A 20,580-nucleotide genomic window follows, 5' to 3' on the forward strand; every position below is an offset into this window, starting at 1 on the left:
ATTAGGGCCACTTTATTTCTCATCTTCCTTAATGACATTGATGAGGGGAAGTTGTCAAATTTGCTGGTGATTTAAAGGTGGGTATGGTGGTTAATGAAACAGGCCATTTTATTTCAGTATGACTTAGGTCGGTTGCACAAAAAATATCAGAAAAATGAAAACCGCAGTTTAATGCTTCTAAATGTAAGGTTTTGTACTCGGGGAACAGAAATCCAAGGTTACTTATATGCTAGAGGGAATGGCATTAAAAGTGGTCCAAGATGTAAAAAGGAGGGGTTACAGTTCATTCAAATATGAAATTTTCTATGCTGTGTAAACAAGTCGCTAGGGAGGCACATAATATCCTGTCTGTGATATATAGGACATTCACAAGAATGAAAAAAGGAGGTCATTATCCCTCTGTGTAAGATAATAGTGTAAGATAATAGTGAGACTGTATTTAGAATATTGTGTTCAGATCTGGGGGGGGGGAACCACACTTAGCATTAGTAGAGGCATATGATGCAAGAAAGCAAGCTTATTCAGCATCAGCAAAAAAAAAACAAAAAAACACACCACTCCCATTTCACCCCTCCGTTCGCTCGAAATACCTGTCCAGTTGAGCCTTAAATTTGTTTAGGCTATCAACTTCAACAACAAGTGATGGAAGTTGGTTCCACCAACCAACCACCCGCTGGCCAAAGGCAAATTTCCGCACATCTATCCGACATCCGTCCTTCCTCAATTTGAATTTATGCCATCTGAGCTGATTATTCTGAGCAAGATGAAGAATCCCATTGGCATTGAGCATGCTCAAACCATTCAAAGCCTTATACACCTCTATCAGATCACCTCGCCGGTGCCTAGTCTCCAGACTCTGTAATTTGCAAAACTTAAGCCTTTCTTCGTAAGAGCAACCCTTTGTTCCATTCACTAATCTTGTTGCCCTTCTCTGTACCCGTTCCAGCAGCTCTACATCCTTCTTGAAATGAGGCCTCCAGACCTGTATACAGTACTCAAGATGGGGCCTAACCATTGCCTTATACAAGGAATAATCACCTCCTTATCCTTGCTAGAAAAATTCCTGTATATCATTGACAAGACACCATGAGCTACTCTTGCAGCTCGTCTGCACTGCTCAGAGAACTTCATATCTGCCTGCACAATTACCCCCAGGTCCTTTTCATTCTCCACCACTGTCAGTGTAGTACCGCAGAGTTGATACGTTGCTCTGGGGTTACTATTTCCCATATGTAGTACTTTACATTTGTCAATGTTAAACTTCATTTGCCACCTCTCAGCCCATCTGCTCAACCTTTCCAGATCCTGTTGCAGCAGCATAGCGTCAGTAGTGTCCTTAACAACCCTGCCAACCTTTGTATCATCTGCAAACTTGGACATTAAACTTGATATCCCATCATCAATATCATTCATAAACACCGAAAACAACAACGGACCCAACACTGAACCCTGAGGAACTCCACTAATAACATTAGTCCACATTGAGCAGTGTCCATTGATTACCACCCTCTGTCTTTTGCCACTCAACCATCCCCTTATCCATAGCAGCAATTTGCCTCCAATGCCACACTGCTCCAATTTGTGCAGCAGTCTTCCATGTGCAACAGTATCAAAAGCCTTTCTAAGATCCAAATATATAATATCAAAGTTATTCCCTGCATCCAGTTCTTTTGTGACTACATCATAGTATCCAATCAAATTGGTCAGGCAAGACCTGCCCTTAACAAAACCATGCTGCGTCTGAGCTATAACTGAATTCTTGTCTAGATGATCCTGCAGTGCTTCCTTAACCAGTGCCTCCATTAATTTACCTGGAACAGAAGTTAAACTAACAGGTCTATAATTACTTGTGTCAGCCTTTGATCCTCCTTTGTGAATTGGGGTTACATTTGCACATCTCCAGTCTATGGGTACCTCCCCTGAGCCCAAAGAAGCTCTCATAATTATGGCTAGGGGTTTGCTTACTTCCTTTGCTGCCTCCTTTAATATAACTGGATAGATCCCATCCACCCCAGGTGCCTTTTTTATGTTTATCCTCAACAATCTCTCCTCCACTTTCCTCTCAGTTATTACAAAATCATCCAGCTCACTGCCAATGTTTACTTTACCTACATCATTCTCCTTCCTGAATAACTCCTCATGCGTGAATGTAGATGCAAAATACTCGTTTAGATTGTTAGCCACCTGAGCAGGATCCTCAACTGTTGAACCATCAATATCCAGTGGACCAATCTGATTCATCCCTTTCCTTCTTGAGTTTAAATATGTGAAGAACTCTTTTCTGTTTTTCTTTGCATCCTTTGCCAAGGATTTTTCGTAGTCTGCCTTTGCCTGCCTAATCTCCTTTGTGACTTGGTTACAGACCAACTTATATCTATCATAGGCTTCCATGTCACCCATTAATTTGTATGTATCCCATGCATTTTTCTTCTCTGCCACATGTCTCATTAGTTCATCTGACAACCATTTAGGCCTAAACCTTGAACAATATTTCTTAGTTGGTATGTAAAGCCTGGTAGCCTCCAAGATTAGTTCCTTGAATGCTTCCCTTTTTGAGTTTGCTGTTGGTAACATCATCAGTTGGTCCCACTGTATAGAATTTAAATACTGTCTCAGACCATCATAGTCGCCTTTACGAAAACAAAAACCCTTCCCTTTACCTCTGATGGTAGTTACCTCCTTGAGTAAATCCCACTTCAACACACTGTGATCACTGCCACCTAGTGGTTCATTTATCTGCAGATTCTTAATGCATGAAGAATCACTACTGATAATTAGATGAAGAGTATTGCTCCCTCTTGTTGCCTCACGAACATGCTGATGTAGAAAACAATCATCAAATAAATCCACAAAAGCCTTGCTAGTGTGCGAGTGACCAACCCACAAATTCCAGTCAGTCTCTGGGAAATTAAAATCCCCCATTATAAGACTCTCTGATTTACTGGCCCACTCTATTTCCCTGTACAATATCTTATTATACTCATCAGAGTCATTAGGCCTATAGCACACTCCTACTCTCAATTTTGATTTCCCTATGCTTATGTCACACCAAACTGACTCGACACTGCCCTGTCCATCGATGTCGACTGGCTTCACTTCCTTGGACTTTATGTGTTTCTTAACTAATAGCATAACCCCTCCTCCCCTCCTGTCCTGTCTGTCCTTTCTATACACATTGTATTCCCCAAATTCCAGTTTCGCATTCCTTATATCTGTGTAACAACACCTCTCTGATATCCCAACAATATCTGCCTTTGATGTTTTGAGCAATACCTCAAATTCATCAAATTTATTTACCAAACTCCTAGCATTGGTGTACACGCAGGTATACATGCACCTGTTTCTATTCTTGGCTACCCTAACACAACCCATGTGTTTACTTGTACCGCGATGACTCCCAGCAGTCTCTGAAATATCCTGCATCTTGTTTTCCAGGCTTCTGCTCATTTCAATAGAAGCAATGCAAGAATCACTTCCACCTCTGCCAGTGGCTACTGTTAATCTATTAGTCCTTGTATCCCCCCCAACTAGCAGTTTTCCGACCCACCTAACTCTGCCTCGACAGCATCAGCAAAAATTCTTGCACCCTTTCTATTTAAGTGTATCCCATCCCTGTAGAAGCAATCTCTCCTGTTAACAAGTACAGTCCAGGCTGAAAAAAATTCTACCCCTTGAGTCTTGCACAATCCCTCCAGGGCCGAATTGATCGACAAGGCTGTCATCATATACTCCCTCCTATCATGTCTGGGCAGAATTGCAGACACTTTCAAATTCAACCCTAATTCACGGCTTTTTTTCAACAGTGACCTGTACTTGCTAAGTAATTCCGCCGGTCTCCTACTCTTAATATCATTAGTGCCAACGTGTACAACTGTATCACCTTTTGTGAGGGCTGATGACCCTCCTATGTGTGAGTCTTGTGGCACAGTTTTATCAATTAGACACATTTTAATCGAATGTCCAGTTTTTAGCAGTATCCGTCTTACCGCTTTTAATCATCTGACTGAGCCATATACACTCAGTCAGATTTTATCCGACAATGACAATGTGTCTGCTATTTTTAGATTTTTAAAGTCAATAAATATTTTTACTCGTTTATAAAATCTACATTTTTCTTATACTTCTTGACATAGTGACCTAACTAATTAGGTCACTGAAAGTTTAAATTATTTTATAAATGACATGGTCTTGGCGCATTATAGCCTTAGTAGCTAATGCGCCAATAAAACCAAAACCAAACCAAACCAAGTATCACCTTTTGTGCCCTTAAAAGATGATATCCGCTCTACAACGTCATCAACCTTTGCCCCTGGCAGACATACCCTGGTCCTATTCCACCTATCCTTTTTACAAAGCATGTTCCCCGCTTCCCTGACAATAGCGTCACCAACAACTACTAGTTGTTGTTGGTGACTCTATTGTCAGGGAAATGTCCTATTACTAGTAGTTGTTGGTTTACTGACCAACAACTACTAGTAATAGTGAGACTGTATTTAGAATATTGTGTTCAGATCTGGGGGGGGGAAACCACACTTAAGAAGGAAATGGACCTCTAGAAAGGATTCAGTGAAAGTCAATGATTGGTGAGGGGTGCTAATTGATGCCCATATGAAGAACAGCTTAAAAGGTGCAGACTCCAGAGCTTAGCAACTAGATATCTTTGGGGGTGGGAGAGGGGTTCTTATTGAGATATTGTAGAGTATTTTAATTTTCTTGTATATATATATATATTATTATAGTTTAATTTTGTAAGTATATCAATATATTTAAGTGGCAAAAGGAATATTTATATGCTTGCTTTTGAAAATTTTTCTTTGTGTAATTGGATATGCTGATTTTACTCCAATGATTTTCTAACCCCCTATTGTGAAAAGCATGTTGTTATTAAGTTTCTGATGCATACAAGCTAAAAAGAGTGTTATTGCATATCTAACACATGATATTGTATGGTGCTGAAGTAGAAATAGTATAAATTTATAGTGAAACTCAGAGAGTTTAAAAATAATGTGGTGTTTTAAGTATAATTTTAAGAGTCTTAATATAGTCTTTTCAATTACAGTTCAGCATGATTAAGACAAGAAAAGGCAAGGAAAGTAAAATTGATTGCTAATTTTATGCCTTAAGATAAAAATAATGAAAGCATATGATATACCTGAATTGTTTTCTATTAAAGAGAACAGTCTATTTTTTTGCAAATTTGCATGTGACAAAAGCTATAGAAAGGCAGTTTTATCCATGCAACAACACAGTTGGACTAAGCATATTCTCTCTCTCTTTTTTTTTGCAGATTTAGAAACATATTATGTGGTTTTGACATTTGTATTGTGATGATGCTTCCCAAAGAGAATTAATGTGTCACGTGAATTGCAAACTGGAGGTGTGGAGAGCTCTCTCACACTGTTTATTAACTTTAAATTTTTTATTTGCAAATACTCTTTACTTTGTATGTACCCTTTACTGTGTACTCTTTACTCATTGTTTCTTAGTATGTTAACCCCTGGCCACCTTGCCATGACAGTTAGGTTACTGTGGCCATCTTAAGCCGAGTATGAGAAATCTCTATTAAAGAGAGCTAAAGATGGAGAAAAGGAGTTCTTTACATATGAATTACTGGGTTGCAGTAAAGATTTTCTCTCCAATGACATTCTTACTAAAACTAACTAGATAAAGAGTTGTTCTTTGAATTTAAAAAGAGAGAAAACATTAATCCTCTACTATAAACTTTGTCAAAACTTTTCTACATGAAAGGATACTTTATCAAGCAGCAAGTTTATTATTTCGAATCACACTGCTTATGCTTAATGTATTTGGAACAATTGTTTTAAAAAAGCAAATCACTTAGTGCTGGGTAATGATTATATTTATTGATTTGATAAGTTTGGTTTGTTCGAGTCAGTTTTTTTCCTTTCCTTTCCTACATCTATATCAAATGTGCATCTAACCATTCTGTGATCACTTCCAACATTTATCTTATTCAGGTCGGTAACATCATTCACGATATATCTTCTGTTAGTGAGGATGAAGTCGATTTCATTAGTTGTTAATCCATTTGGACTCTTCCATGTCCACTTTCTGTTCACCCTTTTCTTGAAAAAAGTGTTCATTACTGACAATCCTTGAGATTCTGCAAATTCCACAAGTCTTTCACCTCTTTTATTTCTTTCACCAATTCCAAAATTTTCTATAGTTCCCCTTTCGGCGTTGTTTTGTCTTTTTCCAACTTTAGCATCGAAATCCCCCATAATAATGGTGTAGTGGGTTTTCTTGCTCATTTAGAAGACTCAGTTTCGGTGTACATTTCTTCAACCTCTTCATCATCATGGCTCGATGTTGGTGCATAAATCATTATAACCTTTAGCTTATATCTCTTAGAAATCTTGACTATTAGTCTTGACACCATTGGTGATGTACTTTTGAATTCTAAAATGTTGTTTTTTATATCTTTATGGACCAGAAACCCAATGCCACCTTCGCTCCTTTCACTGTTTCCATTGGTGTACAGCAGATTTCCACTTGATAAACTTATAAGTGATTCATTTCTTCTTGTTTCAGCCAAACCGATGATATTCCAATTCACATTTTCTAGTTCCTTTTCCAGCTCTAATATCCTGTCTTCACTGATGAGTGATCTTATGTTGTAACAGTCCAAGTTCAGTTTCCGTGCATGGCAGCCTGGTCGTACCGAGAGATTCTTAGCACCCTCTGCTTCCACTCTGATCCTCTTGCTGCCATAAGAGGGGAGTGAAAGCCACTGGGGACTGAGGGCCATTTGTTTCGTCGTGCTGTCATATGCTGGAGGGTTTGGTCTTTTCCTCTTCACGCTGACCAGGCGTCTTGAAGAGAACCGCTCTACACGATCGTTGCCACCAGAGTGGCATAACAGGGCTTACCATTGAGAAGGTGTGCATGAGTGGATTTTAGGGAGGCAGGCCAACTGGTCTTCTCCTAAATCTTCTGTAATAGAAAGATATTGGATCCATCAGTGTTTTAGACTGAGTGTCTGATAACACACAGAATACCTGTTCCCCTCTAAGCCTAAAGAACTAAAATGGTCCTGGGCAGGACACACAGCTCGAAGACGTGATGACAGATGGATGGACTAAGAAAATAACAGAATGGTACCCAAGAGGAGCTAGAAGAAAACTGGAAGACAACAGCGGAGATGGATAGATGAAATTCATGAGTTTGTGGATAGTAAATGGTTTGAAATAGACAACTGTAAATTACTTTTTTGGAAATATTTCAAAAGAAGAAAGTATATACAAGGTATTTTATTTATACATTGTCTCATTTATTTTAGTTCTCTTGATTCTGTTTGTTTTGTGTGAAGTTTTGACATTGAAAATTTTAAAGAAATTAGAATTTGTACATGTTCTTTAGTTATTGGGAACTGTTTATGCTCAGATATCTTAATTTGATTTGTGTTAATGTTCTACTGTTTTTCTTGGTTGGTGCAGTCAGTCTTCATCTTTTTTTATATGTAGTAGACTCCTGATTGATCGTACCTCAGGCTGGATAAAAGAATGGCCAGTAAATCCGAAAACACATGCAAAATACCATCTATAGGTTGTAAATTAAATAAAAAATATATATACAGTATGTTGTATATAAACGTTTATTAAACATTTACCTAGATTAAAAATCAGTAATCTTCATTTGTCTTTTTTGATTTAAATTCGTTTTTTGAAGCAAAATCACGCCACTCTTTTCATAAGAATTATATCAATGACAGATGAATTATCTTGCTGTTCAATATATCTTATCGCAATTTCAAGCACTTTCTTTCCTTCTGAATGACTTATTCCTTTGTTATTTTCTCTAGTCTTCATCTTCTGCCATTTCACCTTGACTAACTGCTTCGATAATTTCATCGTCTGTTAACGTTTCATTCTCTAGAATGTTATTGCCTACAAGCCATTTATCGATGTCTCTTTCTTCAAGGTCTTTGAACTCCGATAAAATTTTCAAATCATTAAGCAGAGAAATGTTGTCATGGTCTGTCAGATCCTCAATGCACAGCTTTCTCCAGATCGCAGTTTACAGTTAATTTTTTGACATAGTTTTCTCCATGACCTCACAAACGTTGATGACGACATTTCCTTAAAAGCAACATGTAAATCACTTCCTTGATGTTAATTTTCTTAAGGGCCTCAGTGAGTTCTGTTTCTTCATTGGCAGACTTCTCAAGAATTTCTGAAAGAAGGTTTCTTCTGTAATGCCTTTTCAGACTAACCATCACACCTTGATCCATAGGTTGCACCAAAGATGTAATGCCAGGTGGTAAAAACACCACCTTGATGTCATTAGAAGATAGGTCAATGGGATGCGCTGTCAAGGACAAGAACAGCCTTGAGAGATAATTTCAAGCAAGTTAAATGTGCCTTAACTTTTAGAATGAATTCAGTTGAAAACCATTCTTCCAGTAGAAAAGAATCCATCCAAGCTGACCTCTGAGCTTTGTAGTAAACTGGTAGAGCATTGAAATTTACATTTTTAAATGCTCTTGGTTTGGCTGACTTTCCTACAATGAAAAGGAGCAGCTTGTGACTCATAGCAGCATTTGTACAGAGGGCCACAGTGATTTTCTGTTTATTCGTTTTGAAACCAGTAGCGAATGTTTCTTGTGGTGCTGCTAGCTTTTTTGTCAAAAGAAGCTAAAAATTTATGCCTGTTTCATCCAAATTGTAGACTTGTTCAGAAGTAAGATTTTCCTTCTGTATAATGTCTAAAAAATTTTTGGGAAAATTCACTGCTGACAATTTCGCTGCAAACATCTAGTTTATGAATTCCATGACACTTTTCCATCATGAAAGCAATCCCTCACTGGCTAAAAATTCTTCTCCACTGCTGACTTTCTTGGGCAAGTGTACTGCCTTTTCCTTCAAAACTGGCCTGCCAAGAGGTGTTCCTCTTTGTCGTTCTTGCACGAACCATATCCATAATGCATCGTCAACAACTTCATTTTTTGCCTTCTTCATAGTGCGCCTGTCTAAGAGTACTTTTTCTGATTCTGTTGGCATACCGAAGTCCTGAAGAGATTTCCAGTTTCTCCACCAATCATTCACCGTACTTTTTCCACCACCCAGTTCATTACATATCCGTTTTACAGGTTCTCCACTATCAATATGTTCCAACTCTTTTAATTTTGTTTCAATAGTTAACACATTCTGTTTATACTTGTTTGAGCCTATCATTTCAAGTTAACATAATTTAAAAAACAGAAATTAACGATGAAAATATGTACACACGGAGTGACTGCGATCCAAATGGCACAGATAACAAAAACTAACTGAAGTGAAAAAAGTTATAGGATCATTACAGTGCACACTGTACTCTTCCCAGAATCTTTTAATTTTGTTTTCCTGCTGGGCCCACAATATCAGAAATCTGATTCACAGAAAAATCTCGACAAAAATATGGCTGGTTAAAGCGAGGCCAGATAGAGGGAGTCTACTGTATATATATATGTTTATGCACACATAAATAAAAATTCCTGATCCAGAATTATATACATGGTCCTGAGGAGAATCAATAAAATCGATAAATGAGGTATATTTTTAGTGTTAGAAGAGAGAACAACCAAGGAGCACAAACACAAAATTTTTGGGAGAAACAGAAGGCTAGATCCTTTGAAGTTTACTTTCAGACAGCACGATGTAGCTCTTTGGAATAAATTTCCTGCTGCAGTGCTCAAGGCAGGGAGTTTGATAAAGTTCAAAGGGGGATTGGATAGCTACCTTCTGATGACAGAAAAGGGATGATTGATAGAGGTCCCCCTTTTTTTCCGATGCCACTTCCTTTTATGTCCACTTCCTTGCATCATTTAACCATTATGATACTATTACTTACACCTGAAATGCAAATAATGACAGATGCAAGAAATATCATTTTCATATTTGAAACAGAAAGCAATTCAAATCACTAGATTCTGTTTCAGTTTTAAAATGCATAAAATTCACAATGCATGTTTCCTGATAAAAGATTTATCAGGAAGCATTTGTTTCCTCTTTAAGGTGCTCAACCTTATGACAGTGGGTGAAGAAAAATGTCTGTTTTTCATATCTTTTGATGTTATATTCCATGTTTTTTTTTTTTTTTTTTTTTTTGTATGAGAACATTAAGCATGAGAGATATTAGAACTTATAGTATTCCGAGTGTATGTGGGACCCGGGTGCCAATCACAATTTGGTGCCCCCCTTTAAAATGTTCTTCATATGTGTATGTAAGTTTCAGGTTTTCATGTGCCCTTTGAATGTTGGTGCCCGGGTGCAGTGCACCCCCTTGCACCCTTGGGACAGCCCACCCCTGCTATAGTACTTAGTACCATGCAATGGTTGAAAGATAAGAAGATGAAAGAAGATACTTGTTGATATTAGACTTGAATGTCTGTAGATTGTAATTTTTGGGAAATACTTATTAAGGGAGATTGTTCCAGAAAACAGAAGTTGAATGAATAAATGAGGAAGAAGAAAATTTGGTTCTGTGAGCTTGAAGTTGGACAGTAAAAGGATGTTAACTGGTTGTGGCATGTTGTGTGGTTATGTTGGATTTGCTTTCTTATGAATTTTGCAAAAAGCATTCAAATTTTAGGCTTGATCTTAGTAACCGAGAGAAGTATGATAATCAGTATTAGATTTTCTGGTGCAGGTATCATGGACACTGCTGCCACCTGGGGTGTTCTCTTACAACAGTCTTTAGAGCATATCAATAGCAATCCTCTGAGCAGAAATACTTCTTCATGTGAGAACCAGTATAGGATGAAAAGAATTGTGTAGTCCAATGACAACACAGTATAATAGTGGCATGTAAAGGGATTAGATATAGCAGTGGACAACTTCACCAGATTCCACTCTTGGCCCATAAAAATAAGCAGTTCCAAGTATAGTGGGCAGAGTTACACTGATACTGGACATTTTGAGAGTAGTGAAATGGCACGTGGTCCAACAAATCAAGTTTCTAGGTATTCCATGCTGATGGCAAGGCAAAGGTCTGGCAATGAATCCATCATGCCAGGTGTCAAAACTGCAGGCTGGTGGGGGAAGTGTGATGATGTGCGGAGTTGTATTAGCACACATTAGGTCCCCTAATACCAATGAATCAACACCTGAAGGCCACAACTTATTGATTTGAGTATTATTCCCCACCAGGTACATCCCTCTGTGCTCAGAGTTTATCCATCTGGTAATGGTTACTTCCAGCAGTATTATCAAAAAGAGTTAGAATCTATTTTTCAGACTTCCATGGGATGTCTGAAGAATAGATTCTAAACTTTTCTAACCCATTCATCCTATTCTATATTCTAACCCATTTGTCCTATTCTTCAGACATCAATGGGATGTATGAAGAATCGGACGAGTAGAACAGACACCAACCAACAACTGCCAACTTTTGACTTTCAAAAACCTAGAGACCAAGTAATTGCAGCGAACAACAAATTTTTGGTCATATCTTGTTACGGGCATGAAAGTAAGTTTAATTTATAGATTGCAGGGTGCTAAACATGGAAATAGTGCTTAAAATGGCAGGTTGGTTCTTGTTTTCGAAAAAAGTAGTTTTTTGTATTTATATAGGGTGTCCCATAATGAATAGCTCCTTTTAAAAAAATCATAATGAAAAAAATATGCATTTTAAAAAACTGTATTTATAAAAGATATTCTACACTTAATGGAAAATTATTTTCTAAAAATCAGATAATTGAGATTCCGTCCCTCATGACGATGACACTCTTCAATCCTAACCCTCAAATTTTCGAAGACACGCCGACATATTGCCGGCGGAATACTTGCAATTTTGTGGTGGATATTTTCTTTTAATTGCTTCCTTGTTGGATTATTGGAGTAAACACAGCTCTTGAGGTATCCCCACAAACAAAAATCAAGTGGGGATAAATCAGGACTTCTTGGAGGAGAACATGAGGTAGTGAACGTGCCTCATGTTCATTGCTGACATTAGACCATCAACATCCTTACAAGCAATGAGTTCACCTTCTATTTGATAGAATTTATCATAGTCTTTATTTCGAGTACAAAATGTTGTCACTTTCACAGAATGATCTGGAAGATTGCACTGTTGTAGCCTCGAGGCCAAAAGCTCTGCCTTATTCTTCAGCAGTTCAAGATCCCTGATGAGGTCATTAAGCTCACGTTCTGTGATTTTATTTGATTCAGAATGATAAAGGTTTGGACAGAATGGTGGATCATTTGATATAGATGGCTGCTGTACTTCTTTGTGTATATCAAGTTTATGTTCATCAGAGTGTAGAGAAAAATGGTTGGGTGGCTCAAGAATAGGTAACACTTCACAATTTGGCATGGGACGAATTTCAGATGGTGTATTTGGGTATGTCACTGTCCACTTTTTCTTCATTGTCATCCCTTTTCTAATAGAAGGCACCATACTGAAGTAATAGTCTGTGATGTGATTTGTTGGCTCCCTCCATATCGTGGGCACTGCAAAAGGCATAAAATGTCCCTTTTGATTCACACACGCATCGAGTTTTGATGAACAGGTAGTGCAAAATATGGGTGGGAGCAGAGGTGTATTGCTAAAAAAAATAGCACCGCAATGCTCGTCATAAAAAAAAAAAAAAGTACCGGAACACTCGTTCTCCAGAAGACTATATGATAACACTACATCAACTGTACTGTAACTGAATCAGACTTTAGACTCACAGTTCATAAAACAGCCAGTTCTAGCATTCAGCTCATGGCGAATCAAAATGCAGCATTCGCACACATCACAGTATATCTCATTCATTGGATCTCTTTATCTAACACATTGTACTTTAGTAAGAAACATTCAAGTTTTATTGCAAAATTTATATTTTTGTTTTTAAAGAAATTTTAAAGAAATCTATTAATTTTAAAGATTACTATTAATATATGTTTTTAGTAGCAATGGGTAAAATAGATATTTCTCCCTCCCCTATGATTATGCCATTGTTTCATAATATTAGGTGTATAAATTTAACGATTTTCTATTATGACATTTAGTAAAAAGTACTGGAACATCGTTCCAGTTCATTCCGGCCCACATACACCACTACGTGGGAGCCCAGTTCTTGTCCTGGTCACCTATTTTACACCCAGAGTACAAGAAGTAGGCCTTTTTTATGGTTAGAGTTAAGGGATGCTTTCTTGAAGCTTAACATGACTTCTCCACATACATAACAGAAGTCATATTCACACAATTACAGGCATATTAATCTTACAAGACACAAATACTGTGCAAAAAGTAGGAATCTCACAGAGAACATATCGCCCAGTACATAGCCGTATTCGAGAATTACTGCAACAGAGTTGAAGACTTATTTGAGGCAAAAACTTACCACGTAATGCAGAGTGAGGCGACAGTTTCCAATCACGTGATAAGAGCATGGTGGTACTGAAAATGCGAAATGTGGTATTGCTGTGCATTTTTCCAAGTCACAATTGATAATGTAGAGTAACTCACTAATATGAGACCCAAATGTAATTCAAAAACAAGAGCCAGTCAGCAAATTTTAATGTGATTTTTGTGTTCAGCAACATAAAATTAGCCAAGATTGGGTATTTTCATTTTCATAACATTTTACTTGTTAACCAGTATTATTTGTGAATGGGTCTTGGAGCATATGGGCAATGCTACCATATTTCATTCACCTATTCAGTTACTGGATCTCAATCCAGTTTAGTATCTGTGGAAGCCATTGAATCTGAAATGTTGCTGTCCACTCTAAGCAATTGCAAGGTGCATTTGAGTCTCCATGGGCCAGTATTATTGTGGAATGCTTTTAGTACTTCATGGAGTCTGTGCCCTGATGACTTGAGGCTTTTCTGCAGCCTCAAGTCATCAGGACATTGGTTGTTTTCCTGCTGACATCCTGTGTTTTGAATGAAAACAAATTTGTCCAATTACAAATGAACTCTTCTTTCACAGCATAACAGATAAATCACAATTCAAACTTCTTTTCATGATACAGTTTATCACAGATATTTATCAACGAGGAGGGTCAAAGAAAAACATTTATAGTTCATGTCCTTAATTTATTTGCTCCTACGTCACTAAACGAAAATGAGAACTATAAAAAAAATCATGAGAAAGGCAAAAAATTTTATATTTATTTAGCGATTAATTTTAGCTCTACAAAATTTGTGTATAATATAATTTCAGCAAAACTGTTTTATAGGCTCTGTTGGAGAAGCAAGCCCAAACTGATTTAATGCTAGTTGAAAAAGAGTCACTAGAAAGTATGCTTTTGGAGAATTTCAGTAAAGAAAAAGAAGAAATGCTTAAAAATATTCAGGAAAAAGACAAACAAAACACTGCTCTTACAGTGGCCCTGCAAAATCATCTTGTTTTACATCAAGAGGAAATTGAAAGGTATGTGTATTTTTTGTTTGTTTGTTTTTAGCTATACAGCACATAGTTCCAATAAATATATACAATCTCTTTTATTAGAAAACTCAAAATTCATACAGCATTACATAATGTTCAATTCACATGGTTAATAAGAAACTAAACGAATGTATTCCTCCCCCCTTCCTCCATTTGAAGTCCATACAGAAATCTGAGTGGACTTCAAATATATGCTTATAATATATAGATACATGCTTACAAGGAAAGATAAATGGTAGAGCAGGAAATTCTAGAGAATTACACTACATAATTAAGAGGAGATTGAAACACTTTAGCTTTACTCTGTTAGAGTCAAAATTTGTCTTTATTTCTTGTTAGGAATAATTACAGATATTGCTCATTTATTTCATGGCACTTTCTCTGCCACTTCATCAGTTATTATTTATCTTGAACCCAAGACAGACGAGGCATCTGTAAACAGGCAGGTTGCATGGTAGTACAACACTACAGTAATAAGATATATTTAAAAAAAGCAAACAAATGCAAATAGCACTTGTTTGAATTGAATGTTTGCCCAATAAAGTGAATGTTGCACATTATCAGAACACAATGCAGTGTGATTGCAGTACTATCCGAAATGTGGAACGCCTACTGGAGTGTTCGATAGTTTGAATAGTAATAGAGGCATGTGATGCAAGAAAGCAAGCATATGAGCTTATGTAGCATCGGCCAAAAAAAAAAACAAAAAACACAACCATTCCTTCTAAAAGTTTGTCCAGTTCCTCCTTGAATTTATTTAAGCTATCAACTTCCATGACAGATGGAAGTTTGTTCCAGCAATTAACTATCCGCTGGCTAAAGGCAAATTTCTGCACATCTATTCTGCAACTGTCTTTCCTCAATTTGAATTTATGCCCCCTTAGGTTCGTAATCTGAGCAAGTGGAAGAATCTCATCAGAATTCAGCATGCTCATCCCATTCAAGGCCTTATACACCATATTCAGATCACCTCGCAGGTGCCTAGTCTCTTGTCGCTGAAATTTGCAGAACTTAAGCCTCTCTTGGTAAGAGGATTCGTTTATTCCCCTCACCAATCTTGTTGCCCTGTACACTCTCAATCAAATCTACATCTTTCCTAAAATGAGGCCTCCAGACCTGTACGCAGTACTCAAGGCATGGCCTAATCATTGCCTTATACAAAGGGATAATCACCTCCTTTTTGCTGCTAGCAAAATTCCTGTATATCATTAACAAAACACCATGACCTGCTCTTGCAATCTGTGTTGCTCAGAAAACTTCAGTTAAACTGCCATTACTGTTATTAACAACCCTGCCAACCTTTGTATCATCAACAAACTTCGACACTAAGCCTGATATACCTTCATCAATATCATTGATAAATATACAAAACAACAACACCGAACCCTATGGGACTCCACTAATAACATTAGTCCACGAAGAGCTGCTTAATACCATTCTGCTTCAATTTGTACAGTAGTGTTCCATGCGCAAGTGTCAAACGTTTTCCTGAAATCCAGATATAGGATATCAAAATTAAATTTTGCATCCAGTTCCTTTGTAACCACATCATAGTATCCAATCAATTTTGTCAGAAAAGACTTTCCCTTAACAAACCCATGCTGTGTTTGAATTATTGCTGCAGTCTTGTCTAGATGATCCTGCAATGCATCTTTAATCAGTGACTCCATTATTTTACCTGGAACAGAAGTTAAACTAACTGGTCTGTAATTACTCATGTCACCCTTCGATCCCCCTTTGTGAATTGGGGATACATTTGCACATCTCCAGTCCGTGGGGACTTCCCCTGAGTCCAAGGATGCTCTCATAATTACGACTAAGGGTTTGCTTAGTTCCTTTGCTGCCTCCTTTAATATAACTGGATTAATCCCATCCACCCACGTGCCTTTCTTATGTTTAACTTCAGTGATTACTTTGCTCTGAGTTATTACAAAATCATTACGCTCCCTGTTACAATTTCATTAACTTCTGGCATTTTCTTTCCTTAATAACTCCTCATGTGTGAATGTTGATGCAAAATACTCATTTAGTTTGTTTGCTATCTGAGCAGGATCATCAGCAATCGAACCATCGATATCAAGTGGACCAATCTGATTCATCACCTTCCTTTTAGAGTTTATATAAGTAAAGAAATCCTTGCTGTTTTTCTTAGCATCCCTTGCCAAAGATTTCTCGTAATCTGCCTTCGCTTGCCTAATCTCCTTTGTGACTTGATTACAGACTAGCTGATATCTGTGATAGGCTTATGTGTCGCCTGATAATTTATATGCGTTCCATGCATTTTTCTTCTTTGCCACGAGTCTCATTAATACATTTGACAACCATTTAGGCCTAAACCCTGAACAATATTTCTTAATAGTTATGAAAACCCTAGTAGCTTCCACAATTTATTCGTTGAATGCTTCCCGCTTAGAATTTGTTGTTGGTAACATAATCATCAGTCGGTCCCACTGTACAGAATTTAAAACCTGTCTGAGACCACTGTAGTCACCTTTACAGAAGCAAAAACCTTTCCTTTACCCCTGATTGTAATAATATCTTTAAGTAAATCCCACATCAGTACACTGTGATCACTGCCACCTAGTGGTTCCTTTATCTGCAAATTCTTAATACACGAGTGATCACTGCTGATAACCAGATCAAGAGTATTACTCCCTCTAGTTGCTTCCCGAACATGCTGCTGTAGAAAACAGTCATCCAATAAATCCACAAAAGTCTTGCTAGTGTGCGAGTGACCAACCCACAAGTTCCAGTCAATGTCTGGGAAATTAAAATCCCCCATTATAAGACATTTTCATTTACTAGCCCACTCTATTTCTCTGTACAATTGTTGTACTCATTCGAGTCATTTAGCCTATAACACACTCCTACTCTTATTTTTTTCTAATCTTATTTTTTGCAGTGCTTATGTCACACCAAACTGACTCAACATTGCACTGTCCATCTATGTCAACTGGATGCACTTACTTCCTTTGATTTTATGTTTTTCTTAATTAACAGCATAACCCCTCCTTCCTTCCTATCCTGTCTACCCTTTCTGTACACATTGTACTCCCCAATTCCAATTCTGCATTCCTAATATCTGTGTGACATCATGTCTCTGATATCCCAACAATATCTGCCTTTGATGTCTTGACCGACACTTCAAATTCTTCAAATTTATTTACTATACTTCTAGTATTGGTGTACATGCAATTATTCTTATTCTTAGTTACCCTAACAATCCCATGTATTTATTTGTTTCACAATTTCTGTCATCAGTCCCTGAAACCCCCAGCACCCCTCGCTCCAGTCCTCTGCTCATTCTACTAGAAATAGTGCATGAATCACCGTCACCTCTGCCTGCAGATACTTTTAACCTTTTAGTCTGTGAATCGGTCCAAGATAGAGTTTTCTGACCCACCAAATGCTGCCTTGGTAGCATCAACAAACACTCTTGCCCCCTTTCTATTTCAGTGTATCCCATCCCATCCCTGTAGAAGCAGTCTCTCCTGTTAACAAGCACAGACCATGCTGAAAAAAATTCTTCCCCTTGAGCCTTGCACAATCCCTCTAGGGCCGAATTGATTGATAAGGCTCTCATCATACACTCCCTCCTATCATGTCTGGGCAGAATTGCAGACATTTTCAAATTTAACCCTAACTCGCGACTTTTTTTCAACATTGACCTGTACTTGTTAAGTAAATCTGCAGATCTCCTACTCTTAATGTCATTGGTGCCAATGTGTACAACAGTATCACCCTTTGTGCCCTTAAAAGATGATATCTGCTCGACAACATCATCAACTTTTGTCCCTGGCAGGCATACCCTATTCCCTCTATTCTTTTTACACAATGTATTACCCGTCTCCCTGACAATAGAGTCACCAACAATAACTAACTCCTGTGGTACCAGCACATTCTGCCTTGGAGATTGCCGCTGCATTGTCAGATGCACAAGGGTGACCTCCATTGTTGTGTTGGGCAGCTGAGAATGTGACAGGCCCCTCATATTAATTTCTTCGAGGGCATCTACCCTACACTTTATGCTCTCATAGATGCCCATCAGAATGCTGAGTTGATGCCTAATTTATAGACACTCTCTGCACCTGGAACACACAAAGACAGCCTCCTTGCCTAGATCATGTTTTGTTCCAGAGAGTTGGGCAAATATTTCACAAGTTGCATATTTTTTTAGGCTGTTATGCTTTGGAGAATTCCCCCCGAGTCACAGCACTCCTGCCACTTTGTGTCCATTGCTTTGCTGCTCTAGTCTGGGGCATGATATTTAAAATTAATGCGATCAGTAAATTTAATTAATTAGTTGCTAATAGAATCCTAAATGCCATGATGTGTATTACATTATATAATTTTACGTTAGAGCTACCTAGTTACCACAATTAAAAATTTGAATTCCCTACCGCTCTGTATACAAAAACAATGTCTACAAGATTCGAATGAAACAATGGTTCTACTTATATTAAGTAATAACCTACAAAAACTCAATCTAAATTAAAAATAAAAATGACCAGCGCAACCAGAACAATAAGGCTACTTATGAAGTACAATATAAAATAACAATTAGGTAAATAAAACATTTGTAAAATAATAAGAGGAGTCAATATAGTACGTAGAACACTTCCATATGATACTCTCCAGAAATTAAAACGAAAAAATCGAAAAACTTACATTAGATATTAAAGTAATACCCCGAAGTTACACGATAGGCAGGTCCGACGAAAATCGCTTCAGTCGAATTTGCATAAGTTTTAGTACAACTTTGTATATAAATACGTATAAATTTTGTTTAATTGGGACTACGGACTAACAAAAACACTAATTTAGAAGAAAAATATTTAATAAAATTGCAGTTCTTTATACATATTAATACAAAATATGTATTAAAAAAATAAATGAGTTACGTAAAAAAGTTATTTCGATGTCGATGGCTTCATAAAATCTAACAAATTTGTCTGACGACACAGTGCCTTTTTTTCACGCAGAATTTCTTTGTAGCAAGCTAATTTTTTTTATTCCTTGCTTTGTAGCTATAGCGCATTCTTTGTTGGAGTCTATGTTTTCTAAAATTTTTAAGCCCTTTTCAATTGAGCTGAGACCTTCTGTCAAGCTTGCAATTGTCATCTGCTTTTCTGGTCTGGGTCTGAAGTGTCAGATACTTCAGTGACGTTTTACTCACACATCTCTATGAGCTCGTTCATTGTCAGCTCCTTACTATGTGAATCCAACAGCTCATTGACCTCATCACCATTGACTTCCAAATCTAATTGCCTGGCAAGATTAACAACTTCTTCTATCAAATGAGCGACATGATCAGTTTCTGGTATTGTTTTCGTCTCGTTTTTGAAAAAAAAACAGACAAAGTTTCTTCCACACACCAAGCAATGTTTTTTTGTGAATTTCATCCCAAGATTCTTCAATGATTCTAACGGCATCTAAAACATTGAATTGTTTCCAAAAGTCTTTAACAGATATCTCACTATTTTGTCTCATAGCTTCATTCAGACGTGCAAATGAATGCCTTGTGTAGTAAGCCTTGAATGTTTTGATGACTCCCTGGTCCATCAGTTGAAACAAGCCGGTTGTGTTTGGAGGCAAAAACACAACTTTCACACGTGGGTCGAAATTAATTAGGGTGGCAGGAGGGTGACCAGGTGCATTGTCAATAAGAAGAATCACTTTAAATGGATTCTGTTTAGACTTGCAATAACGTTCGACTTCGGGTATGAAGTGGTGACCAAACCAGTCCTCAGAAATGGAAACTGTCACCCAAGCTTTATGATTTGACTTCCAAATCATTGGTAAGCTAATTTTAGATATACACCAAACGAAAAAATCAAGAACCACGTAACTCCGAGTTCGCATAAGTCAGGGTATTACTGCACATTAGAAATTAAAACTTACATTTTAATTTCTGGAGAGTATCATACGGAAGTGTTCTACGTAACTATATTGAGGTGAACTCCTCTTATTATTTTACAAATATTAATATCAACATAGAACGTATTGAGCTATATGATTCATACTATCTAAGTAAATAAAATATATAAAAAGTACTGTAATCGCATTCCAGAAGACTATCTGAGTAAACCATTGTGTCAGATTCTGTTCAGGCTTCTCCATGCAGTCCAATCTAAATCAGTTCCAAGTGGAAGTACCTCATATGCTTAGATTTCAGAAAAGCTTTTGACACTTCCATATGAAAGA

At 37.4% G+C, this 20,580-nt stretch overlaps 1 protein-coding gene across 4 annotated transcripts in view; it reads left to right on the forward strand.

Annotated features, from left to right (window-relative positions):
- Nucleotides 1-20,580, forward strand: part of Atg17 (autophagy-related 17) — a 648,565-nt gene that overhangs the window by 320,304 nt on the left and 307,681 nt on the right. For all 4 annotated transcript variants that reach the window (XM_090372636.1, XM_090372635.1, XM_090372637.1 and 1 more), the window contains one exon: nt 14,168-14,361. In XM_090372636.1, the coding sequence (XP_090228762.1) occupies nt 14,168-14,361 (194 nt within the window). The remainder of the gene's footprint in view (nt 1-14,167; nt 14,362-20,580) is intronic.

This window comes from Mastigoproctus giganteus, chromosome 4, assembly GCF_048544385.1.
Source record: "Mastigoproctus giganteus isolate SK-2022 chromosome 4, ASM4854438v1, whole genome shotgun sequence".
Lineage (NCBI taxonomy): Eukaryota > Metazoa > Arthropoda > Arachnida > Uropygi > Thelyphonidae > Mastigoproctus > Mastigoproctus giganteus.